The sequence below is a fragment of the Saccopteryx leptura genome, chromosome 2, assembly GCF_036850995.1.
Source record: "Saccopteryx leptura isolate mSacLep1 chromosome 2, mSacLep1_pri_phased_curated, whole genome shotgun sequence".
Taxonomy (NCBI): Eukaryota; Metazoa; Chordata; class Mammalia; order Chiroptera; family Emballonuridae; genus Saccopteryx; species Saccopteryx leptura.
The window spans coordinates 104,165,682-104,192,895 of record NC_089504.1 but is presented as its reverse complement, the minus strand read 5'-3'; the positions used below and the strand labels follow the sequence as shown (position 1 = coordinate 104,192,895).

The 27,214-nt window shown below is 38.1% G+C and overlaps 1 protein-coding gene across 2 annotated transcripts in view; it reads left to right on the top strand.

Annotated features, from left to right (window-relative positions):
- TMTC2 (transmembrane O-mannosyltransferase targeting cadherins 2) overlaps nt 1–27,214 on the top strand; it is a 423,501-nt gene that overhangs the window by 279,546 nt on the left and 116,741 nt on the right. For both annotated transcript variants that reach the window (XM_066368463.1, XM_066368464.1), the window contains exon 8: nt 10,522–10,643. In XM_066368463.1, coding sequence (XP_066224560.1) covers nt 10,522–10,643 — 122 coding nt within the window. The remainder of the gene's footprint in view (nt 1–10,521; nt 10,644–27,214) is intronic.

The window sequence follows — 27,214 nt, the reverse complement described above, 5'->3', positions numbered from 1 at the left end:
TAACACTTTCCTTTCATCATGTGGCAAACTGTATTTCCTGTAGAACAAAGTAGCCAATTTTATAATGAAACTATATAATTAGCAGAGAACATATAAACCCATATAGTTAGGAGAGAACAATATTTTGTATGCATAAAAAGTACAAATATTGATCGACTTACGACCTATGCAACTTAAAACCATTCCACTTTACAACCACAATTGCTAGCCACAACTGCTCCGTGTCTGGCAGCACAAGCGTTGCCCAGCTGGGCGTACGACAGTGCGGACCAGCTTCCGGCAGCACTACCATCTCTGCATGCACCATTTCAACTGTTATCCCAGACTCGGTACAGCAATTTGTGTTTTGTGTCTTGGATATTTTTCATCAAACCCCTCCCAAGATGTCTACCAAGAGGAAATTGTCTTTGCAAATATTAAACCAGTTGTACTGGTAATGCAGTGTTTTACTTAAACCTGACAAATGTAAAAATAAGAAACAAAATGGTGTAGAGATGATACAAATGGCATAAAATGAACAAAGAAAATTATGATAAATAACAATAATGAAAGGAAATTATGATAAAATATGACTTAAAGATTTTTATAACATCATTTCACAGTACTATACATATAGCCTACTCAACTTACGACCAAATCATGTTACGACCGGTCTGTCAGAGCCAATCGTGGTCCTAAATTGAGCACTAGCTGTAGTGATAAAGCTGCAAAGGAAAGTAAATTTGATTTGCATATATGAAAATTAAGATAGTCTAAAACAAAAAAATTTTAACCAACTTTTGCAGTACCGTAAAGATAAATATCAAAATTCAAAAAATGGCTTAAACCATTAAATAATAACATGGAAATAAAAATATTCATGGATAAAATTTGTGAAAAAATTATGAAAAGTTTTACATTTTCATTAATAATTAAAATAAAAAATTGAAATTAAAACATTTTTCTCTTTTCCAGTGAGTATTTTTAAAAACATTAAAATTTTATTTAGATGGGGCCTTAGAAAACTTGTTCTCATATTCTACTTGTGGAACTGAAGTTGATCTAGTATTTTCACGTGCCAATTTGGTATTCTATATCTTAAATATTATATTTGCTAATGCTTTTTAGTTGAGAATTTCACTGTTACATATGTATTCTAAGGTAATGATAAGAAATATGTAAATAAATGTAGATAAACGGTAATAATTGCTGAAGTAGGTACAATATCTGCATAAAAATTTGGGAGGGAATATTTTAAAAATCATTATTTAATGATTGATTTTAGACAGAGAAAAAAGAGAGAGAGAGAAGCATCATTTGTTGTTCTACCTCTTGATGCATTGACTGGTTATTGCCTGTATTGGCCTGACTGAATCGATCCCACAACCTTGGCGTATATCAGGACAACACTCTTTCCAACTAACCTACTCAGCCAGGGCCTGGGAGGGGATTTTTTAAATAAACAAAAATTGAATATTGGTCTTGAATGAGAAAATTGAATTTCGGAAAAATCACCACATTTTTACTTAATATAGAAAACACTAGAAGAAACCTAAGTGCTTATTAAAATTACCCAAATATCTTATTAATTATATAATTGAATTTTTCAGCATATAAAATAAATTTGGGAAAACCACTCATATTTATTAGTTGTTATCTATGAGTGATGGAATTTATTCAATTTAGTAAAATTACAATCTTTCCGATTTTCTTTAATGAGAAGATATACCCATAATTTTAAAAAATGTGTAAATATTTAAAAATTTTAAAAAGGATCAGAACTTGATCAGAATATAGCCAGCCTTGAATGGGTCATGTAGAAAAATCCGTGAATACAGCAGTTGTTTTTAAACTGACTAGGATATTGCCATTGATTTATGAAATGACTGTGTATAAATTACAGAGCAGTGGTAAACCTACAAATGATCATCTGTATCATTTTAGAGACAAAGAAGTTAGTCCCTCATTTTGTAGATGGTAAAACTAAGGCCCTATAAATACTTATTTGTTCACAATTATACAGCTAGTTAATTGCAAAGTAAGAATTTGAAACCCAGCCATGTAACTACCATTTTGTTATGTAATTCATAATTTTTCATCAATTTTTATTTTCAATTACAATTGATATACGGTTGATTACTATATTAATTTCAAGTGTGCGCCCCAGTGATTAGACATTGCATAACTTACTAAGGGATCATCTGAATAATTCACACACCCATCGGACATGCATATTTATTAGAATATTACTTCCTGACCTGTGGTGGCGCAGTGGATAAAGTATCGACCTGAAACACTGGGGTTGCTGGTTTGATACCCTAGGCTTGCCTGGTCGAGGCACATATGGGAGTTGATCCTTCCTGCTCCTCCCCCCTTCTCTCTCTCTCCTCTATCTCTCCTCCCTCTAAAATTAATAAGTAAAATCTTTAAAAAAAAAAAAGGAATATTATTGACTATATTCCCTATACTGTACTTTAAATCTCCATGACAATTCTGGAATAACCAATTTGTACTCCTTAATGTAATTCATAATTTTAATGCTACATCATGTTTGTAAATGATTTCAACAAATAAATGAAGTAAATCAAATTAATTTAAATATATTGATTTTATTTTAAAATTATGTGGCAAAATTAATTTCTAAAAAAGTTGAAAGTAGGATACAGAAAGGAAATAATCATAAAAACTTGAAGATTGGTAAAGTGATCATTTAAAAAAAAATATGGCCAACCTATTAAACCACTAAGTATAAAAACTACCAAACTAAACCTAATACCTTAAATGGAAAATAAGTATTTCTGAAAAATGGAGGATAATCTTAGTGACCAGGTAAATCCTCAGACTTTGAAAGCTTAGAAATTAGAGAGATTATCATAGAATGCCTGCCCTTCAGGCAGTGTATCCCCAAACTTGGAGTTTTGGCAATGGGATGCTTTCACTGAGCTGGCCGCAGGAAGCCTGCAGGAAGTCATATGGGCCCACTTCACGAGTGTTCCCATTATTCTTGAGAGCCAGGAAAATGCTATAACCTCTGTGAAGCCTTTTACAAAAATAGATTTTATCCTCAGTTTGTAATTTTCTTACAAACATATCTTCTGAAACTTTATAATTTCTTGAATGACAACTAGGTGTCTACAATTCGGTGTTTCTCACACCTCTTCAGTTCCACTGTCAAAATACATTCGTGACCACTTACCATCTTTATCTTTAGTTACTTCTTATTTTTATTTTTTTATTCCAAACCATAATGTCTATGAAATCACATTTTTAAAACATTAAATTTATAAATACTAATATTTTTAAAGTGTTTATGTAGTTTCTTTCATCTGCCTATAAAAATCAAACTTTGAAAAATACTAATAAATATATTTATTTTTTACTAGATTGCAAATACCATCCAGGCTGGGATGAGTGATATCTAAATAATGTTCATGTTTACCATTATATCCATTATCTGTATTTGTTAACCTAAAATTTATATGTAAGATATTCAAAAAATGTTTTTAAAAAAGCGTTTAACAATTACTGTAAGAGTTGAGTAAGGGAGGGGTAATTACTTTTTGTAAGTATGGTCACAAAAATCTTTTCTTAAAAATAGGGAATCTGGGACCTGGCTGGTTGCTCAATGGTTAGAGCATTGGCCCGGCATATGTACCTCACAGGTTCGATTACTGGTCAGGGAACACAGGAGAAGTGACCATCTGCTTCTCTCCCCCTTTCCTCCTCTTCCCCTCCTGCAGCTTGTTGCTCAATTGGTTCAAGAGTCAGCCCCAGGCACTGAGGATAGCTTGGTTGGTCAGAACATCAGCCCCAGACGGGGTTGCTGGGTAGATCCTGTTTGGGGTATATGTGGGAATCTGTCTCACTATCTCCCCTCCTCCCACTTAAAGGAAAAAAGAGAAAAAGAAAACAAGGGGGATATCTGGGTTCTGGGGGTATGGGATGAAGGTGGTCAAATGGTACAAATTTCTAGTTAAAAGTACTGGGGTGCCCTGGCCGGTTGGCTCAGTGGTAGAGCATCAGCCTGGCGTGCAGGAGTCCCGGGTTCGATTCCCGGCCAGGGCACACAGGAGAAGCGCCCATCTGCTTCTCCATCCTTCCCCCTCTCCTTCCTCTCTGTGTCTCCCTCTTCCCCTCCCGCAGCCAAGGCTCCATTGGAGAAAAGTTGGCCCAGGCACCGAGGATGGCTCTGTGGCCTCTGCCTCAGGCGCTAGAATGGCTCTGTTTGCAACAGAGCAACGCCCCAGATGGGCAGAGCATTGCCCCCTGGTGGGCATGCCGGGTGGATCCCGGTCGGGCGCATGCGGGAGTCTATCTGACTGACTCCTCGTTTCCAACTTCAGAAAAATACAAAAAAAAAAAAAAAGTACTGGGGTTATAATGAGTATGATAACTATAGTTAACACTGCTGTACGGTATGTTTGAAAGTTGCTGAGAGAGTAGATCCTAAAAGTTCTCATCACAATAAGAAACACATTTTATTCTTTATCTTTTTTGTATCTGTATGAAATTATGAATGTTAACTAAACTTATTGTGGCAGTCATTTACAAAATATCTTATATGTCAATATATGGAAGCCTTAAACTTATACAGTGCTGTATGTTAATTATATCTCAATAAAATTTAAAAAAGGGGAGCATCTAAACTGAATCTTAACATACTATCTTGAGCAAGAGCAGGAGAAACACGTGGGAACTCTGACAAATATGGGTGCTGTGTCCCCTGCCCTGCTCTACTCTGTATCTGCACACTGAAGCTGGCCAGTCCCTGGAAACATAAGAATCAGTGAAAGCTGTTATTACATCATTAATAGTGCAGCATTCTTTCCTTTAAGGAACAAGCTTTGCCTGGGTTATTTAGACGCAGGGTTTTGGGGGCGGAAGACTGACATTATTTGTTGTACATCTGAAACTGGTTTCTGTCTGCCTGAAGTCTACCTGGAGACATCCGGATCCCTTTGTCTGTGAGTGAATCAGAAATGAACCTGATCACTACATCATCGCACAGCCAATCGTCTCATTCTTATGAAAGTGCCTCTGTTATGCTTCCCCCGCCCTCCACGATGAAAAGAAAATAGTCATCATTGCTTCTTTCCTCTGGGAAACATTTTTTTCTGTTACTGTAACTTAAGAATTACAGTACCAGAGAGGATGACTTAACCCCTTCCCTCCACCCATTCCCAACCAAGGACCATTACCTTACTTATTGAATTTACTGAACTTTCTTTTTCTGTGACCATTTCCTTCCCGGAATTTTTATGACTTTATTATTATTATTTTTTTTGTATTTTTTTTTTTGTATTTTTCTGAAGCTGGAAACGGGGAGAGACAGTCAGACAGACTCCCACATGCGCCCGACCAGGATCCACCCGGCACGTCCACCAGGGGCGACGCTCTGCCCACTAGAGGGAGATGCTCTGCCCCTCCGGGGCGTCGCTCTGCCGCGACCAGAGCCACTCTAGTGCCTGGGGCAGAGGCCAAGGAGCCATCCCCAGCGCCCAGGCCATCTTTGCTCCAATGCAGCCTTGGCTGCGGGAGGGGAAGAGAGAGACAGAGAGGAAGGGGGGGGGGTGGAGAAGCAAATGGGCGCTTCTCCTATGTGCCCTGGCCGGGAATCAAACCCGGGTCCCCCGCACGCCAGGCCGACGCTCTACTGCTGAGCCAACCGGCCAGGGCCTGACTTTATTATTTTAATCAAGCTTAAAGTATTACATACATGTCAGTCTCCTAAAGCTGAATCTACAGATGGCACTTTTTGCAGTTGTTTTATCCCTCTCTAATTATTTGTGTAATAGTATTTAGACAGAATGGTATAAAATCAGTCACTCTAATCTCAATCTTGAATATAGCATTTGCTCGTTTTTTAATACTAAGTAAGTTGGTGACACTCAGTGAGCAACAGCCACTTTCTTTGTAAAATGAAACTGTTATTAATTCTAGTGTAGGCATAGTGTAACAGTAGACAAAACTATATTAAAGACTTTAGTAGATAGTCATGAAATAACACACTTCATAATATGGTAAGCAGCTTGATGCAATGGAAAAAAGTGTGGGCTTTAGAGCTAATCCAGCCTTTCCGGAGAGGACCATTAACTGTCCTTGTGCAAGTCACTTATCCTTCCTGAGTCTTCCTCCTCACCTGTAAATTGAGTGTTCTATTCTCTGCAATGAATCAGAAATGAGAAATATGAAGCCCTGCCTTGTCAGAGCCATGGTTATAACAACTACTTGTTTATTACTTAAATCTATATTGAGTTACTTTTAAACATAGTGAAATTCACGCATGATCATTTCCTTGCATCTTAGCCTTTGCATCTTGATTTTATGACCACTTTTATAGACTGTTTGTGTGTTGAAGTTAACCTTAGACTAAAGTGCATCTTATAATGGCAGATATTTCCCCCTTAAAAACAGGAACATATGCAGCAGCAGTATTTTTAAAGGTCATCCATGGATTATTATGGCTCTTTCTTACCCCTTTCATTCAACAGATAAGCCCAAGGCTGAGTGAAATGAACTCTATGGCCAATGTGTCACAAACTAGAAAGCAGTTTTCTTGGAGTAAGAAAGAGCGAATAATTTTCGCCTGAGCTGGAGAGCCAAGCTGGAAAGTTTGTGATCACTCTGTGCCAGCTGGTTAAAGCACTGTGCTTTGAGGTTTGGTGGTCCTGGGATAATTACAGCTCCACACTTCTCACACTTGTGGCTTTTTCTGTTTTGTTCAGCCATTGTGCTTCTCAATTTCCTCATTTGTAAAGTCCAGGCAATGACATTTTCTTCATGAAGAATGAAATAAGCAACTGATAGATCGAAAATATGTTTTATTGTACAAATCCACTAGCATGGGAGTAGTTTGTTAAGACTTCTTACGGGAAATGAGAAAGCTTGTTACATGCCCAGATATATAGCATGTAAAAAGCGGGTACACATAAGTTAGACATTTGCCCACCACCTAGCTTGCTACCTTGATTCATAATAAACATTTAGTGAATTATTGGCATTGTAGTCATTGTTATTCCCGAGACACAGTGAATGGTTATGTAGAGGTGTTTTGTTTTGTTTTTTTTTGTATTTTTCTGAAGCTGGAAATGGGGAGAGACAGTCAGACAGACTCCCGCATGTGCCCGACCGGGATCCACCCGGCACACCCACCAGGGGCGATGCTCTGCCCCTCCGGGGCGTCGCTCTGCCGCGACCAGAGCCACTCTAGTGCCTGGGGCAGAGGCCAAGGAGCCATCCCCAGCGCCCAGGCCATTCTTGCTCCAATGGAGCCTTGGCTGCAGGAGGGGAAGAGAGAGACAGAGAGGAAGGAGGCGGGGGTGGAGAAGCAAATGGGCGCTTCTCCTATGTGCCCTGGCCGGGAATCGAACCCTGGTCCCCTGCACGCCAGGCCAACGCTCTACCGCTGAGCCACCGGCCAGGGCCTGTTGAGGTGTTTTTGTTTTGTTTTACGTTGTAATAAATAGCATCCGAGTAGGCTGATTATTCATGGTTTTCATATATTTGACAAGAGGCATTATTAAATTATATTTCTCCATCATCCAAACTTTAAAAATTAATAAATTTCTTATAAATTCTTATTGGGCCAGCCACAAATAAATAGTAAATGAATAATATTTTATTTCAAAGTAGATTTTAATAATAATAGATTTCTGACTTAGGAAAAAGAGAATACTTACTGAGGTAATTATCAGACAACAACTTAAAGATTGGTATCTCAAACACTCTGGAATTGGGGTTCTCATGCATTCTTTTTCTGGACAGACAACCTACTGTTATTATTATACAAATTAATTGTATTTTTTTTTGAGAGAGAGAGAGAGACAGGATAGGAGAGAGATGAGAAACATCAACTCATAGTTAGGTGCGTTACTTTAGTTCATTGATTGTTTTTTATGTGTGCCTTGACCATGGGATTCTGGCTGAGTCACTGACCCTTTGTTCAAGCCAGTGACTGTAGTATCCTATATATGATACCACACTCAAGCCACTGACCCCGCACTCAATCAAGTGAGTCTGTGCTCAAGCCGGCAACCTTGGGGTTTCAAACCTAGGACCTCGGTGTCCCAGGTCAATGCTCTATACACTGTACCACCACTGGGCAGGCTAATTGGATTTCTTGTAAATAAAAATTGGAAGCTGTATTAAATACAATGATCATACAACTTCTAAAAAGTGCTTTATGAACATTTGAAGACCTAAAGTAGAATTTCAGGTTGATTCCAAACAACCTGCAATGCAGGCCCATCTTCAACTGTAACTCTGAGTTTAGTATGAGGTTCCATTTTAGAGATAAATATTTATTAATTGCTTTACAATTTTCAGCCCTTTAGAGATTGTGCATACTTTCTGTTATGTAAAATATATATAGTATTATTTTAGTGTGAAGAGTGGCTCACTTTCCCTAAGAAAAAGTTACTTTTTTCTTTATTTGGAAATATTAGTTTGACAAGGCCCCTCCCAAAAATCTGTTTGACACTGTTTCAATTTTTTTTTTTTTTTTCTAGAGACAGAGAGAGAGTCAGAGAGAGGGATAGATAGCGACAAACAGACAGGAACGGAGATATGAGAAGCATCAATCATAGTTTTTCGTTGCGTGTTGCAACATCTTTCAGGGGTCGTCAAACTTTTTATAAAAACCGCCCACTTTTGCAGTGCTGGTCAACCTGGTCCCTACCGCCCACTAGTGGGCGGTCCAGCTTTCATGGTGGGCCAATCGCAGCGCTGTTTGGTTGCGTGGTAGGGACCAGGTTGACCAGCACTGCAAAAGTGGGTGGTTTTTAGAAAAAGTTTGAAGACCCCTGATTGCTTTCTCATATGTGCCTTGACTGCGGGCTTTCAGCAGACCGAGTGACCCCTTATTTGAGCCAGCGACCTTGTGTCCAAGCTGGTGAGCATTGCTCAAACCAGATGAGCTCGCACTCAAGCTGGCAACCTCGGGGTCTCAAACCTGGATCCTCTGCATCCCAGTCTGATGCTGTATCCACTGCGCCACCGCCTGGCCAGTGTTTCAGTTTTTATAGAGCTATTTATTATAAATAAAATATAGTTATTAGAGAAAGTTAAATTCATTTTTATTGCCACCATTTTTATATGGACATTGTGTGTATTTTATGTAAGCCATGGGCCTTCACTTCAGTATTTCCTTCATCTCACCCTGAGCGTGAGATTTAATCTAACCAAATTCTTTGTAAATGCAAACACATTTTAAGTTTTAGTAAAACAAAAAAATTTCTAGCTATCATTTTTATGATAATATAGTTTAAGGACTGTTCTCAAGCAGTCCTTAAACATATCGATGTGTGTGAGTAGATGCAGACATGTACATACCGCATATTGTCTGTCACCAACATTTTTTTATTGACCAGCTGAGCAAAGGGCACTCAGAAGGTCAGGAGACTCAAATTAATTCACTCCATCACACATATTAGTATTGGCAGTGCTGTGCTAAAAGGAGGAGAAGATGATTAAAATAAAAGGTAGCTAGCTAGCTCTTCTTTTGAAACAAGGATGTACAAGAAATGTGGGCAGCACATTTAGAAAAAGCCTCTGAGAGCACCTCTCAGTGGAACAGACAGGCTATCATGATTATGATGAGTGAAGCTATTAAAGTCTGCGTGAAAAAAAGTGCAGGTTACCAGTCTACTGCTTGTTCCCAGAAACTGAATAGTAGTTCATACATTTGCAGTGATTGTTAAAGCTACAATACTTAACTTAAATATACAAATTATCTTGAAATATAATTTCCCCATGAGTGAATGTTCTTTCATGGTCTAATCATATAATGGAGAGAGAGATTATAACAAAAGGGCAACCAATATACTTTCAGCTTCATTTAGTGAAATGCTATTTGGTAGGTAAAATTTGCATAACCTGAAGGTAATAACAGATGACTGGACCTCAGACTAGCTTTGAACATGATGCTGGCCATGATAAATAATTGTCTTAGATTTGTTAGATTTTAAAAATGAAACGGGTAAGTTTTGTTTACTTATTAAAATATAAAATGCAAATAATTCTGAAAAAAATCACTAATATTTAATCTATTAATTTTCAAATCCTTCATCTAATCTTACCTTTTCAATAAGGTTTTAAACTTGGGAGGGTGTATTACCTTCAAGTTTTCTCTTCTGCATCGCATAAAATGCTCTTCACTTAATAGTTATTCTAAATGCTTGAATCTCTAAAGGAATTAATGAATGTGAATTACAACAAAAAAAATTGTACATAAGAAAGAACTAACTTTAAAAAAAAAGTGACAAGGGACATATGCTTGGGAGTCAGAGTTTCTCGTTGAAAAATGAAAGGTTTACCTCTTACTACACTTTATATTTCAACCATTTTACTTAATTTCTCCAATCACATTTTCTCATCTGTAAAATGGAATTTTGATGTCTTTTGGGGAATCAGATAAACTAATGGATTAAAAGACCCACCAAAGTGTCTGAAATTTCATAGACTGTAAGCATGGTGATGCGATACCATCGCAGAGGCTGTTGGAAAGCTGTGACCTCGGACTGATGTTCACAATTCACTTTCCAGGTGAAGCTTACATGCGGTTGAGCAAACTCCCTGAAGCAGAGCATTGGTATGTGGAATCACTGAGGTCCAAGACGGACCACATTCCTGCTCATCTCACCTACGGGAAGCTACTAGCTCTAACTGTGAGTACCTGCAGTCCACACCTTTGACAAGTTGCTTTTCTCCATGCAGACTGAGGTAGATGTGGTTGGAGATACTGGTTCTTAGCCAGTTAACTCAGGTTTGTTAGGTCATAATGATGGCGATGCTAAGTTAGAACCTGTGTAGAAAATGTGGAAAAAATGTATTGCTTTGACTGTGGGGTTGGCTTTAGATCAAGGGTCGGGAACCTATGGCTCGCGAGCCAGATGCGGCTCTTTTGATGGTTGCATCTAGCTCGCAGACAAATCTTTAATAAAAAAATAATAACGTTAAAAATGTAAAACATTCTCATGTATTACAGTCCATTCATTTCCTACCGCTCATGTTCATGGTTGCGGGTGGCTGGAGCCAATCACAACTGTCCTCTGGGACAACATCAAATTTTTATTGGATAATGCGAAATGTACATGGGTCGTTGTATGGCTCTCACGGAATTACATTTTAAAATATGTGGAGTTCATGGCTCTCTCAGCCAAAAAGGTTCCCGACCCCTGTTCTAAGGTATCACTAAAATGCTATTAAAGAAATTGTATAAGCAGACTAGGTACCTAGAAAATATCTCACTAAAATAAAAAATTTAGATAGGCTTAATAAAATATAACACATATGTTCTAAGTTCATAGCTGAACTCAAAAAAGTATAAGAAAATTTCCCAGGAGCCAGAAATGAAATGAAAACTAAACACCAGAACAGTGAACAGTTGGCCTATCCTATAGCTGATCTGGAATAGTTTACCAGTTGTGACAACCAGTGGGAAAGGAATACGCTTTTTGTTTGTTTTTGTTCTTGCTGGAATAAGAGACAAAGCTTTGGACCAGTGGGAGGCTAGGAATTAGCTGCCAAACAAAGCAGGGAAATTCATATCCTTAGTGAAAGGATGATATAGACTAAGTTTGCATACTGACACAAGAAGGCAGCATGAAGGATTGCCTCTCAGTCTGGGCTCTGAATGGAGAATGAAAAGTCTCTGCTGGGAGTTTGTCACTAAGTCCTTCTTCTACCAGGCTTTTGATTTTGAATTTATTTGCATGATTAGGGGATTTCTAGGCCAAGAAATTGAATGCAAATCAGTCTACTCAAAGCTTTTGTTGAAGAAATTATAGTAGATGTCCTTCATAAAAACAATTAAGTCTAGGAGTTACTGAGTGATGTATGGAATGATTAGTTCACAGAGAAATGGTGACTACATGGGTAAATTAGAACAAACTTTTACTGAATAGGCCCTGGCTGGTTAGCACAGTGGTAGAGTGTCAGCCCGTCACGTGGAAGTCCTGCATTCAGTTCCCAGTCAGGGCACACAGGAGAAGCGACCATCTGCTTCTCCCTCTCTTGCTTTTCTCTCTCTCTCTCTCTCTCTCTCTCTCTCTCTCACTCTCTCTCTCTCTCTTTCTTCTCCTCTTGAAGCCATGGCTTGAATGGTTCGAGGAAGTTGGCCCTGGGCACGAAGCATTAGTTCCATGGCCTTGCTTCAGGCACTGATACAGCTCAGTTGCTGAGCTGCAGAGCAGTGGGCCCAGATAGGCAGAGCATCGGCCCTAGAGAGGGCTTGCTGGGTGAATCCTACTCAGGGAACAGGCAGGAGTCTGTCTCTGCCTCCCTGCCTCCCCACCTCTCATTTAATAAGGATAACTTTTACTGAATAAAATATTAAGAAAGAATAACCTCATAGGAACAATCAGAATGTGAGAAGAGATGATACTTAAACTGTTTTATGGAAGTCAGAATGTGGAAGGAGGTATTACACTGGACTCTCAGGGCTGGCTTTGCTATGGGATGGCAGCGAAAAGAAATCTTACCTATTCAAGAAGAAACCTGGAGAGACAACTCAAGCCTGGGGGCAACTGGCATAGAAGAGAGTGATTTTAGGAGCATAAAGTGGGGTAATTGGTTACAACATATGTGTGGAAGAGTCAGGTCTCTCCCCCATGTACACAGTGAATGCCCCAACCAGGCACTCACAGCTGTCATGAGAAAGGAAGCTCACAGTGGTAGAGCTGTTGAATGACAGAGATCCAGGGCTCATGAGCAGCTTGCACAATGGAAAGTGGAATGCAAAGGGACTGAAAAGAGGGTTGACTGAATGCTTTCCAGTGGAATACCCAGATTCTCAGTACCCTTACCTACCACATGAGAACACCAGCAACACAGATTTCATACGCCCTCAGCAACCCTATCTCCACCCCACACACCCTACCTCCCAAGAAATTGTTGAATTTTTTTCAAGTGAAACTGATAATTGTAAGGGAAAGATTTCCACTTACATACTACATTAGCAGAAGCCTTATAAATGGCTAGTTCTCAAAGCAGATAACACAAAAGTGAATCTGTTCTGTCTAAAAAGAACACTTGTGTCTAAGGAGCATCATTCAGCTTTTATTAATTTTCTGTTAAATATCAATGGGCAAGCAAGGATCATCAATCATATGAAAGTCTAAAATGTGAAAGATTGAAACTGAAGCAAATTATTAGCATGGATACTGGAGAAAAGAGAAGAAAGTTTTTATAATTCTTAGAAATGGTAAAGTAGTATTTCATGAAGCAGGATGTCATTAAAACATAAATAATGAAAAAGGAGAAAGAGCTTTTAGAAACACTAATTCAAAAAGATATATTCACTCCTATGCTTATTGCAGCATTATTTACAATAGCCAAGATATGAAGACAACTCTAGTGCCCATCAATAGACCACTGGAGAAAGGAGATGTGGTACATACATATTTATACAATTGAATATTACTTGGCTATAAAAGAACAATGAAATTGTACTACTTGTAACCACATAAATGGACCTAGATGGATAATATTATGCTTAGTGAAATAAGTCAAAGACATATATCTTATGATTTCACTTAGATGTGGAATCTAAAGAAGAAAATAAATGAACAAACAAAACAGAAACAGACCCATAGATAGAAAGAACAGACTAATGGTTGACAGAGGGGAGGAGACTTGGGAGGGTGGGTGAAAAAGGTAAAGGGATTAAAAAGTACAAATTGGTAGTTACAAAATAGTTATGAGGATGTCAAGTACAGCATAGGGAATATGGTCAGTACTATGTATAGTACTAGGTGGGTAGTAGAACTATCGGGGCAGGGGAATCCCTTTGTAAATGATCTAATTGTCTAACCACTATGTTGTAAACCCAAAACTAATGTAAAATAATGCTGAATGTACACTGTAATTGAAAATAAATAAGAATAAAAATTACAATGTCAAAATCATTTTCATTTTAAGGATAGGAGAATAAAGGTGAAGAAAACTTTCCATATAAAAACAAAAAGATAAGGAAATAAAAAAGAAGAAGAAATTTTGAAAGGAATCAATAATAAAGCCCAACAGAAAAAGAATAGAGAAAGGGAATGGAGAATATTACATAAACGTTGATGGGGACAAGTGGCTATTTCTGCTACTTATGAGATGATAAAATGTCAAGTTTAATCAGTTAGAAAAAAATTGTTTTAGCTTATGAAAACTTTCAGTTTCTTATTCTGATAGTATAATTTACATAGCTCCACATGAGAATAGAATTTATGTACCTCTTGCCCTCACTACTGTCTTTGAGATGATCTTCAGGATTTCAAATGGAATCATTTTTAGTTAGATTGATAAATGGACCACCTTCAAAAAATACCTATACAAGTTTCAAAAATACAAGCCTTATTTTCAAAAACTAAGGAAAGGTCACTTAGAATAGGAAAAAAAAAATGAAGGCTTAAATGTACCCAGTTCTGAGCATATTTAGAGCCTGATACTACTTTGATTATAGAAACGTTATGTCCTTTTTTCTCCTCTTCTTCTTTTCAAGCCTAATATTATGTTTCTCTTACTAAAAATATGATTTTACAGGCTACTTTATTTTTATAAGGCATTTTTTAAAAACAAGATTTAGAAGTTTTAACTCACTGAAGCATATGGCAGGGAAGGAAAGACTCGTGTATTACAATCCACATTTTAATCCCCTCACACCACCAAAACTTTTATGGTTTCCGATTTGCTGATTAGATGAAATACAAACCCTATTATGGAACGACATGAACTTGCAGTGCCAAAACCTCACAACCATCTTTAACAGTTTCTTTTTTTGAATTATGAGATTTGGCAGATTTTTTTATCCCAATGGATTGTTTTTATCTAACTTTGGGTTTCTAGGCCTGGTAATAGGCCCTTGACTTAACATGAAATTGGCAAGGTGAAAAATGCCACACATTTTGACTTCTGAATGCTTTAAATATTAGATATTGTAAAATGGAGTTGTCTATTAGTCTCAAGAGAAGAGAAATAAAGATGGAATGATATTTTTATTTTTTTTGTCAAAACTGACCAAAGAAAATATGTAAAAATGATATATAACTATATTAGACAAAGTATAGAGTAAGATTTCATATAAATGTTATATTTTATAAGACAAAAAACAGGTTATCGGTGCCTTTATTTTACAGCCAGTGGATTGATTCGCTTAGTACATTTTTTGGTACATATTTTTCTTAAAGAATTTGTGTAGTATTTACAGTATTTAGAAACGTCCAAAATGTTCAGCATTCCCCAGAATGTTTTGACACATTTCATAGATCAAATCTTTTTATAGTCCTCTATCAAAAATGTCCCATTTCTCTCTCTGCCTGCTCAAATTTTATTTCCTCTTTGAAGTCTTGCCTGACTCTTCCAGGCAGTGGTTTTCCTTTCTCCGTGCTTCCATGGCATGACCTCAGTGTCCCTCTGATGCTGCTTCCCAGGTTGACTGGCAGAAATAAATGTATGACTGCCTTTTGACCCTGGAAATGAGGCAGGATCTACATTTTTTCTATTTATTTCTTCAGTCATGGTGACTATTCCTATCACCTCCTTGTGCATTCTTTTTAAGTTATTGAAAGGTACATACCTTTTTAATATTTTTGTTTCCTTAGCTTGATTTTTTTTTTTTTTTTGGAGTTTTCTGAAGCTGGAAACGGGGAGAGACAGTCAGACAGACTCCCACATGCGCCCGACCGGGATCCACCCGGCATGCCCACCAGGGGCGACACTCTACCCACCAGGGGGCGATGCTCTGCCCCTCCGGGGCCTCGCTCTGCCGCGACCAGAGCCACTCTAGCACCTGGGGCAGAGGCCAAGGAGCCATCCCCAGCACCCGGGCCATCTTTTGATCCATTGGAGCCTTGGCTGCGGGAGGGGAAGAGACAGCCTTAGCTTGATTTTTATTTCCTCATTATTTCCTTCATTTGGTCAGCACATGTATTGAGACTTATTACTCTATGCTAGGCATCACTCTAACTCCCAATGATGTGCTCTGAATACATGAATGAGAATGGCATGATTAGGGATTGGACACAGGGTAATCTTCCAAGACCCTGGAAGGAGATATGGGTACAAGAGGAGTGTACATCTCTTGAGTGCCTGTGCTTGATACATATGTTATCTCATGAATCTTTGCAATGAATATTATCTTCTCTTTATATATAAGCAAACTGAGCTTTAAAGATTTTGTCACATCTACTAAATAGTAGAATTGGATACAATCTCAAGGTTTTCTGGTTTGAATGCCATTAATTTTCACTCTATATTACATAATTTAAATGTGGAGGGTTTTTTCCTTGTTACTTTTGGTAGGAGATTCTAAAAATAATACAGTGCTTCTTCCCTCCCCTATTTTTATAACTCATTTTTAGATTTTAGCTCCATATACTAATTTGGTTTGAGTGGTTAAACAGATTTTTATTTTATTTTTATTGTATTATTCAGCATCATAGGTCATGAACTTAGGACTCCTATTTTTGGCAAGGCACATTTATTTAGGTCCTACATTATAACAAAATACAAAATTTTTCAGATACTCAATAATTCTGTATCAGGGTCACCAGTAGCCTAGAAGAACAGATTATCTGTCTGCTTGAATCAAAAATTTACTTATTTTAAGCAGAAAGTACTGATCGGGAGCCTGTGGTTTTATGTTTTAAGATGTCTTTGCATACTTAAAAAAGATTATTACCTCAGCATCAGTATAGGATTAAGTTAAAATCTATTGCTTTGGCTTAAGATAATTTCCTGAGGTTGTCTGCTTTTATCTTTCTACCCAGGGTGCACATTCTCCCCAAGTGGTAATTGTCTTCACTCCTCTTCCCCTCCCACTTCAACAGTACTCAACCTATAGATAGAAATAACTGCCAAAATATATTAGGCACTTATTAAATTTGATAACCTTTGCCTTGACTATAAATGTTAAAGCTGACTCAATAACAGTTGCTTTTACTTGATAACAAAAGGCAGAATTAACCAAAGAAAGTAGTCACCTGGCCAGGCAGTGATGCAGTTGCAGTTGATAGAACATAGGACTGGGATGCAGAGAACCCAGGTTTGAATCCCCAAGGTCACTGTCTTGAGTGCAGGATCATAGACATGACACCATGGTGACTGGCTTGAGCCCAAAGGTTGCTAGCTTGAGCAATGGGTCACTCACTCTGCTGGAGCCCCACCCCCACCCCCGGTCAAGGCACATATGAAAAAACAAATCAGTGAACAACTAAAGTGCCACAATGAAGAATTTATGCTTCTCATCTCTCCCTGCCTGCCTGTCTGTCCCTATTTGTCCCTCTCTAGGTCCCTGTCGCTATAAAAAAAAAAAGTTAAATCAGTGTGGGAAGAGTTGAACTCTTAAAAATCTGTTAATAGCCCTCGCTGGTAGGTTCAGTGGTTGAGCGTTAGCCCGGCATGTGGAAGTCCCAGGTTCGATTCCCGGTCAAGGCACATAGTAGAAGCGCCCATCTGCTTCTTCACCCTTCCCTCTCCTCCTTTCTCTCTGTCTCTCTCTTTCCCTCCCACAGCCAAGGCTCCACTGGAGCAAAGTTGGCCCAGGTGCTGAGGATGGCTCCATTGCCTCTGCCTCAGGCACTGAGGATGGCTCCGGTCACAGCGGAGCATCGCCTCCTGGTGGGCATGCCGGGTGGATCCCAATCGGGCACATGCAGGAGTCTGTCTGCCTCCCCATTTCTCACTTGAGAAAAATACAAAAAAAAAAAAAAAAAAAGTCGGTTAATATACATATTATTTATTAACAGACCTGAAAGTCTTTTTTTGCATTTAAAGCCCTACTTAGAATATTTATTATGAAACCCATTTTTTAAGTTGAACTTCTTATCATCTTGAGAAAAGAATGTACTGCTGAATGAACCTTGAGGAACTGTATAATATCAAGAGCTGGGCCATAGAGTACAGAAGTTCCAGAAACATACATCACCGAAAAGGACACTGAGTTTTACCCAGTAGACCAGCAGGTTGGAGCAAGAACACCTGAAATGTTGTTAACCTGGTAATTTAGTACCTTTTTAAGTCATCATTTAGTTTGAAACATCTAAGAGTTTAGTAAAATTGAGTGTAGTTCTTTGCTTCCCTCCATGATGGATGGACAGAGATAGTAAGAAAATTTAAGGATGTTAGGATGCTGGTATCACCAATGTCAAGATTTTGCAAGAAAAAAGTGTTCACATTAGGGCTAGAACTACCCTAAAAGTAGCCATTTGTTTACATTTGTCCAAAACCAGAGTGAGTTGAACTCTACAGTTGATAATGTTATCATGTGCTTAGGATATGTTTGCAGTCTCCAGAATGCAGGTAGAACAGAACAACTTTGTTTTTAGGCACGTTACATTTGAGCATTGTTTTGAAGGAGGAAATTCACGTTATTAATCTGCAAACAGATGAAAATTATCTTTTATATTTATTGCCTGATATAGAAATAGCATTTGATTATTATAGAACTTTAAATCTTTTTCTGTATAACTGTACTAAATTTCAATACTTATATCCAACTAAGAATACAGGGTAGGGCAAAAGTAAGTTTACAGTTCTTTTTATGGAAATTAATAAATACTATAAAAATAAATGTGTTGTGTACTCACAACTGTAAACCTACTTCTGCCCACCCTGTATATGTCAGAGGAAGTCCTTAGGATTTGTGTGAGTTCTTTCCTTTGCCAGTGTACTCTTAGCTTCCCAATGAACAGTATGAGTCAGAACAGGTCTTTTTTTTTTTTTAGAAAATTAAATTTAATGGGGGTGATCAATAAGAGTACATGGTTTCAGGTAAACATCTCTATAACATTTGAATGTTGATTATGTTGTGTACCCATCACCCAATGTCAAATCACTCTTTGTCACCACATACTTGTCTGTCTTTACTCCCTTCCCCTGGTAACCTCTTCACTTTTATCTATGTCAATGAGTCTCAGTTTTGTATCCCACCAATCTGTAAAGTCATACAGTTCTTAGCTTTTTCTGTTTTACTTATTTCAGCCAGTATAATGTTCTCAGGGTTCATCCATGTTGTAAATGGCACTATGTCATCATTTCTTACGGCTGAGTAGCATTCCATTATATATATGTACCACATCTTCTATATTCTACCGAGGGACACTTTGGTTGTTTCCATGTCTTGGCTACTGTGAATAATGCTGTGATGAACATGCGGTACATGTATCTTTACGTACCAGTGTTTTTGAGCTTTTGGGGTAGATATCCAGTAGAGAGATTGCTGGGTCATATGGTGGTTTTATTTTTACTTTTCTGAGGAACCACCATGCTTTCTTCATTAATGGCTGTACTAGTTTAATTTCCCACCAGCAGGGAGTAAGGGTTTCTTTTTCTCCACAAACTCCCTAATACTTATTACTGTCTTATTGATAATAGCCAGTCTAACAAATGTGGGGTGGTATCTCAGTGTAAGTTTTGATTTACATTTCTCTAATAACTAGTAAAGATGATCATTTTTTCATGTCAGTTGTACATTTGTGTGTCCTCTTGGAAGAAGTGTCTGTTCAGGTCCTCTTCCCATTTTTTAATTAGATTATTTGCTTGTTTGTTCCTGAGCTTTGTGAGTTCTTTATATATTTTTGATATTAACCTCTTCTTGGAGTTGTTACTTGCAACTATCATCTACCATTTGATTGGCTGCCGTTTTGTTTCATTGTCAGTTTCTTTTGCTGTGAAGAAGCTTTTTATTTTGATATACTCCCATTCATTTATTTTTGCCTTTACTTTTCTTGCCTTTGGGGTCAAATTAATAAAGTGTTCTTGATGGCCAAGGTCTATAAGTTTAGTACCTGTTTTCATCGATGTAACTTATTGTTTCAGATCTTATATTTAGGTCTTTGATCCATTTTGAATTAGTTTTTGTGCAGGGGGACAAACTGTAGTCAAATTTTATTCTTTTGTATGTGGTTTTCGTATTTTCCCAGCACCATTTATCAAAGAGGCTTTCTTTACTCCACTGTGTGTTTTTGGCTCCTTTGTCAAAGATGATTTGTCCATATATATGTGGTTTTATTTCTGGGCTCTAGATTCTGTTCCATTGGTCTGTATGTCTGTTTTTCTGCCAATACCATGCTGTTTTGATTATCATGGCTCTATAATCTAATTTGAAGTCAGGGAGTATGAAACCTCTGGCTTCATTCTTTTTTCTCAGGATTGTTTTGGCCATTCGAGGTTTTTTGTGGTTCCATATAAACCTGGTGATTTTTTGTTCTGTTTCTTTTAAAAAATGACATTGGGATTTTAATGGGCATTGGGCATTGAATAAAATTTTGTTGTTGTTGTTCACTATGAAAAGGGGAGACAAAGAAAGACTCCCACATGGGCCCTGACCAAGATTCACCTGGCAAGACCACAAGGGGGTGATGTACTGCCCATCTTGAGTGTTGCTCCATTGTTCAGCAACTGAGCTCTTCTTAGTGCCTGAAGCAGAGGCCATGGAGCCATCCTCAGTGCCTGGGGCCAACTTGCTCTAATCAAGCCCTGGCTGCAGGAGGGGAAGAAAGAGAGAGAGAGAGAGAGAGAGAGAGAGAGGCAAGAGAGGGAAGGGTAGAAAGGCAGATGGGCACTTCACCTGTGTGCCCTGACTGGTAATTGAACCCAGGACATACACACACACACACACTGGGATGATGCTCTACCATTGAGCCAACTGGCCAGGGCCAAAATTCTTTTATCTAAGGAATTTGCCACTGTTAAAAACTATTTCAAGCACTTAGAAAAGGAGAGAATGTTGCAACAGATAGGCATGCATTTTTTTTTTTTTTTTTTTACAGAGTCAGAGAGAGGGATAGATAGGGACAGACAGACAGGAATGGAGAGAGATGAGAAGCATCAATCATCAATTTTTCGTTGCGACACCTTAATTGTTCATTGATTGCTTTCTCATATGTGCCTTGACCATGGGCGTTCAGCAGATGGAGTAACCCCTTGCTGGAGCCAGCGACCTTGTGTCCAAGCTGTTGAGCTTTGCTCAAACCAGATGAGCCTGTGCTCAAGCTGGCGACCTCGGGGTCTCGAACCTGGGTCTTCTGCATCCCAGTTCGACGCTCTATCCACTGCGCCACTGCCTGGTCAGGTGGCATGCATTTTTAATTCAAGTAAAACAAAGACTAAAATTTTGTAACAATTACATTAGATTTTTAAGAAATTAATTTTTTAATGAACTTTGTCTTCTAGAGCAGTTTTAGATTACAGAATACTTGTGAAATTAGTACCAAAGGTTCCAGTATGCCCTACACCCAGTTTCCTCTATGATTAACATCATATATCAGTGAGGTATATTTGTCATGATTGGTGACTCAATCATGATATATTGTTATTAAAGAAGGTACACATTTTACTCTGGTATCTTTAGTTCTTTCTCTGTTTGTCCTCTATGCTCCAGAGTCCTATTTAGGTATCACATTTCATTTAGTTTTCTTGTCACTTTGGGCTCCTCTCGACTATGACAGTCTCAGGTTTTACTTGTTTTTGATGATCACAACAGTTTTGATGAGTACCGGTCATGTATTTTGTAGAATGTTCTTCAACTGGAATTTGGTTGGCATTTTGTCAGACCATCCTGAGGTTTTGGAGCAAGACCACGGAGATAAAGTGCCATTCTTCTCACATCACATCACATCTAGGTTATTTATTATCAGTATGACATCATTGCTTTTTTTTTTTTTTTTTTTTGTATTTTTCCGAAGCTAGAAACGGGGAGAGACAGTCAAACAGACTCCCGCATGCGCCTGACCGGGATCCACCCGGCACGCCCACCAGGGGGCGACGCTCTGCCCACCAGGGGCGTAGCTCTGCCGCGACCAGAGCCACTCTAGCGCCTGGGGCAGAGGCCAAGGAGCCATCTCCAGCGCCCGGGCCATCTTTGCTCCAATGGAGCCTCGGCTGCGGGAGGGGAAGAGAGAGACAGAGAGGAAGGAGAGGGGGAGGGGTGGAGAAGCAGATGGGCGCTTCTCCTGTGTGCCCTGGCCGGGAATCGAACCCGGGACTTCTGCATGCCAGGCCGACACTCTACCACTGAGCCAACTGGCCAGGGCTGCTTTTGCTAACTTAGATGACCTGGCTTAAGGTGGATTTTTGTTGCATTTCTCTAGTGCAAAGACATTCTTTTTTCCCTCCCTTTCCATAGTGTACTGTTTGGAAAGGTGTCCACACTTCAGCAGAGGGAGTTATGCTCTCTCTCTTCAAGGACATAGTATCTTTATAATTATTTGGTATTCTTCTCCATGGAGTTTTGTCTGTTCTCCTTAATTATTTATTGAAAATTGTCTGTATATTAGCATAGATTCAGTGATATTTTATTCATTGGATTATAATATGTTTCTACTATTTATCTTGTTGCTTAAGTTGAGTTTGTTGCCCAGTTTGGATCAGAGGGAGTTATTTCATAGGTTTCTATGTCCTTTGACTTACCTCTGTCTTTTGTGCGTGTGTATGCTTTTCCCTTTGGGTGCCTTCTTACTTTCTGACATTGTAACATGCTCTAGGCTGATCTTACATATATTTTTTCTGCCCAAGTCCTAGAGTCAGACATTTTTCCCAAGGAACCCTGGATCTTTTTGTTTAGAAGTTGTTTAGAAACCAAGATCTGGGTATACTGAGTGCTACTGGGGGGAGGGGGGGTCATTGTTTCTAGGCTCACTCAGATGACAGAGCAAGGAGATACATGTCTGTGCATTAGCCGGTGTAGATGCCCATCTCTATCAAATTTAAATATTCTGTGTGTAACTCTGTGTTTTATGTTAAATGTAAGTTCATACTGATATCTTCAACTCTCGTGCATTGTCATATGGACCTTACTAGCCTCCTCCCCTTGTTCATCTGTACTTCCCATTGCAACAGTGAGAAACTTGGCTTTCACCATCCACCATACATTTTCTTAGTAGTTCATGCTCCACTATTGCATATAGTTGTTTTAGAATTGATAATTTGTACCCCCCGAGGGAAAAAAATCTTTGTCAACTAGAGGTGTGTTTACATTCAGTGTCTTTTGCCTTCTGTTTGATAGACTGCCTCATTTCCAAACTTAGATAGACTAGCACCTTGTTCCCCCATATATCCAAACAGACTGCTGCCTTGGCCTGAAATGTCTTCTCCCTGTGTCTCCACTTGGCAACATCTGACGCATCCATTTAATGTCATCTTTAACACTCCTTTTCATAAAATAGTTACTGATTCTTCCAGGCAGCCTTATTGCTTCTTGTCCAGGGTTCTTATTGCATATGAATAGCTACATGATAGCCGAACACTTGTATATCACTACTATTTATTATTTATATTTTTAGAGAGTGAGAGGAGGGACCCTGTCTCATCATAAGTATCTGTTGACTGAATGTAAGTGAAATGAGTCTGAGGTAGAGATTGGCTCATTTCATATCATGTTTTCTGTCAGGTTAGAGCACTGAGACATCGCTTTCCTTCCCACTGACTTAATGTTTCTGTTCTCTGTGCTCCTATGAAACTGGGTCCATCACCTTCCATTATTGTTAGCTGTTTTCATGGCTGTATTCCCCCACAAACTGAGAGCTAGTCTAGGCTACCAGTTCCATCTCATTCATTTAGATACCTAGGGAGAAGCTTGTAAAACAATACCTACTTGTTGAACAAATACATTATTTTAATGCTCTGTGGTGGACGGGAAGAGTAAAAGAGGAAAAATAAAAGTTTGAAATGATAAATGGCAAACATGAATGCTTATACAAGTAATTAGACAGAAAGGGAAAAATGATGTTTTATGTAGGTTAAAGTTAAGTGAGAAATCAGAGAACTTAACATTTTTTGTTTCACTCTGTTAAAAATGTCAGTTTCTCAGCATTAAGAAAGGTTTAAGGGCTCAAGGGTTGGATAACAGCTTGATAACAACATGTTGGCAGTAAAAGGATTTATTTCTTTTTGCCTCAATAAAAATTATATGTTAATCTTATAATTATAGAACTGACCATATTGAAAGATAGGAATAAAAAAGGAACATAAAATTGAATATATTCCTTTATTGTTTTTTCATTTGATAATATAGTAGAGTATCATCTCTGGCTATCTGTTTTGTTCTGGTAGCCTTGGAAGGTAAACTCAGAAGACTATATAATATAAATCATTCATTTTAGAGGGAATCTATAGAATATCATCAACAGTGGTAGTGATAATAATGAATATGTGTTCTTCTAACAGGTATAACGGAATACAGATAATCCACTGTTCTTTTATTAAGTATTATGTATGGCGGGCAGGAATAATACTGTCTTTTATATAAATTTTTATAATATTTACATAATTTGCTTGAAGGGTTCAGCTTGCTATATAAAGTTAATGGGATGTAGAGCAATGTGAAATATTTTCTACAATAGTGATTAGGTTGAATTTATACACATAATTATAAAAGAAACAAGCTTTTCTTTTTATGGTTTTGCTATAGTTTTGCTCAAGTTCCTTTGTGATCTTAGAAAGCATTAACACAATATCACTTACTCGATTTGAAACAAATATTAGAATAACTGGTACTAAAAGATATTTAACAAACCTTATTTGGAATTCTGAGTATTAAATTTTTTTTCTGAATACCATTGTAGAGATTGAAATATTTATGAAATAAATGGATTGTCTTATTAGTGTAGGCAAATCTAAAACAGTCACAATCCCTGAAAGAATGTGTTCTGTTGTATAAAATCTTTCTTAAAGATAATCTGATTTAAGTGGCTGTTGTTTAGGCACATAGCTTAGACTCATACTTTTCTAACTTTATTTATTAATCTAGTTAGTCTGGCAACACCAGAAACTGCCTTTTCTACTATTGTTTGTTTAATCCTTAGTACAGAAACTATCTGCTGGAAATAATGTCTTCTCTGGGTGTTTTCTGTACTTCCTTTTGTTTTTTTCCTCCATTGCCTAGTCAATATTTCTTATTTCATTGTTATAGCTTTTAAAAGCAAAGTAAAATTTACATAGCCATTTACTTTTAAAAAGAAGTGTGAAATATGACAGATTTGAATAAAATATGTTTTGATTAACTAAAGGTTTTGCTTCTGTGAAATACCAAGCATCTGAATATTATAACACTGAAATTCAGCTGTCATTTTCTCCTTTCTTGTTATTCTAAGATTGGTAGCAGCTTGATCCATGCTAACTACTTGAACCTGAAGTTGCCAAGTTATGTCAACGTTTCAAAGAGAAAACGGACCTTTTGGAAAATACGTAGTTCTGGATGGGGAAAATACATTCTTAAACTGTCACTAGAGTTTATGTGGGTTTTCCACTTTGATCAAAAGTGGTCCCAAGTTTTTTTATACCAACTCTTCAGTTTCAAGCTTTGGTGATCTCCCCGATTTCTCTTTTCTTCAAATTCTCTGATCCCAAAGGAAAATCTTTGCCCACCGTAATCTAAGACATTCCAGAACAAGAGACAGCGTGGTGGATAACCAAGTATTTTGGATCACAAAGTTTTTCATGTGACTGTGTTACAAGAATGCTATTTTAAATAAATGAAAAAGAATCATCTACAACCATGACTTACCTTTGGGTAAATGGGTTTAGGTATAAGAGATCTAATTGAAAAGAGAACTGACTCTGCGCGCGCGCGCGCGCGTGCGTGTGTGTGCGTGCGTGTGTGTGTGTGTGTGTGTGTGTGTGTGTGTGTGTGTATGCGCATGCTCCCACGTTGCTGTGCCATACTTTTTACATATATTTTATATCATCTAATTATTTTAAGATATTGCATAGTAGTTAGTGCTGTTCTTATTACACAAACATCATAATAGCCAACATTTTTTGAGCGTTTACTGTGTACTATTCCCTGTTATAAGAGTTTTACATGTACTGTTTAGTTATAAACCTCATCGGGAGGTGTCGTTCTTGTCCTTATGATGTGTATGAGACACATTCAGCAACTTGCCCAGGTAATCCGACTGGCGTAGGGATTGTTCCTTAGGAGATGGTCAAACTTACATCTGTCTGATCCCCAAGCCTGTCTTCTCTCCTCTATGGCAGTGCCTCTCTTTGTAACATGTCTGTGCTTATTTTAAAGTAAAAAATGCTTTAAATGATTTAGTAATTTAATAGTTTATATTTTTTCCCCAAGTCTTAAAAGTGCCATGTTTCTGTTTTCTCATGGCATGACACCATGTGTCCCAAGGTGCACATGCACTTCTTTTTGAGAAGTTGAACAATTCACTATGTTTCTTCCAAAAAGTGCTCTGTATTTATAGTGGTGGTGCAAGGAATGGTGTCACAGTGACAACACTGCCCTCTTATATACCTCCATATATAACTTTGTTAAAAATGGCTTTATGATTGGGAGTGTCAGTTCAGTCCCTCTTGGATTTCACAGATAAATCTGCCAACTCAGGTGACAATTAAACTGCAGGCTGTAATGAAGACAATTCGGAAGGTTGATGTATAGTGAGTTTTGTGCAGCCTTTATAGCACATATTTTCTACCAAGGTCAACAGAGTATGAGATGTTGACAGTGGTAATTTAGCCCTGAGTCGAGCTACTATTAAATTGTCTATCCTAGAGGCAAACGAGCTCAAACTTTCTATTCTCTGTCTTCATGTCACCTCTCTACTCATATTTTTCCTATTAGTGGCCCACAATTTCCTGTGATATTACACATTTTCTCTCACTGAAAGAAAGAGAGAAAATTTTATTTTGTAATAATGCCAGAACTCATGCGTGTGTGCTTCAACTAGCACACTTTACTGCTAGGACTTGGGAGTGAGCCAGTGTGGCGATATGCTCGTCGTATGCATTTATACATACAATCTCAGTCTGCTGGTAACATGCCAGCCTTTGACCTTCTGCTGTGCGTGCGTGTGTGTGTGTGTGTGTGTGTGTGTGCATGCGCACACGTGCACATGTGTGTCTGTATGTGTGTGTGTCTTTTCCTTTTCCTAGCTACTTTAAAGGTTCCTGTAATCTTATATGCACTGCCTCTGGTCACTTCACACTCTAGAAGTGAAACTGAATGAGTGTTGCTTACTAAACATGCTGTTTTTAGTAGATTTTTCTTTCTTTGTAGGCCACATACAATTATTCTTCACAGAAGGTGGCTCAAGAATCATGGCCTGGCATGAAGTAGTAATTTGGCAGCTTTCGTTGTTAATTAACCCAAATATTTTGTCAAATAGATGTATTTTGAGTTGGTTGGTAGCAAATTAACTGTTATCAGCTACAGCTCCTTTTCATGGTGTTAAAACAAGAAATAAATTTCTTCTTCATTAGACTGATGTACTAAAGAAGGTTCTTTTTTTTTTTTTTTTTT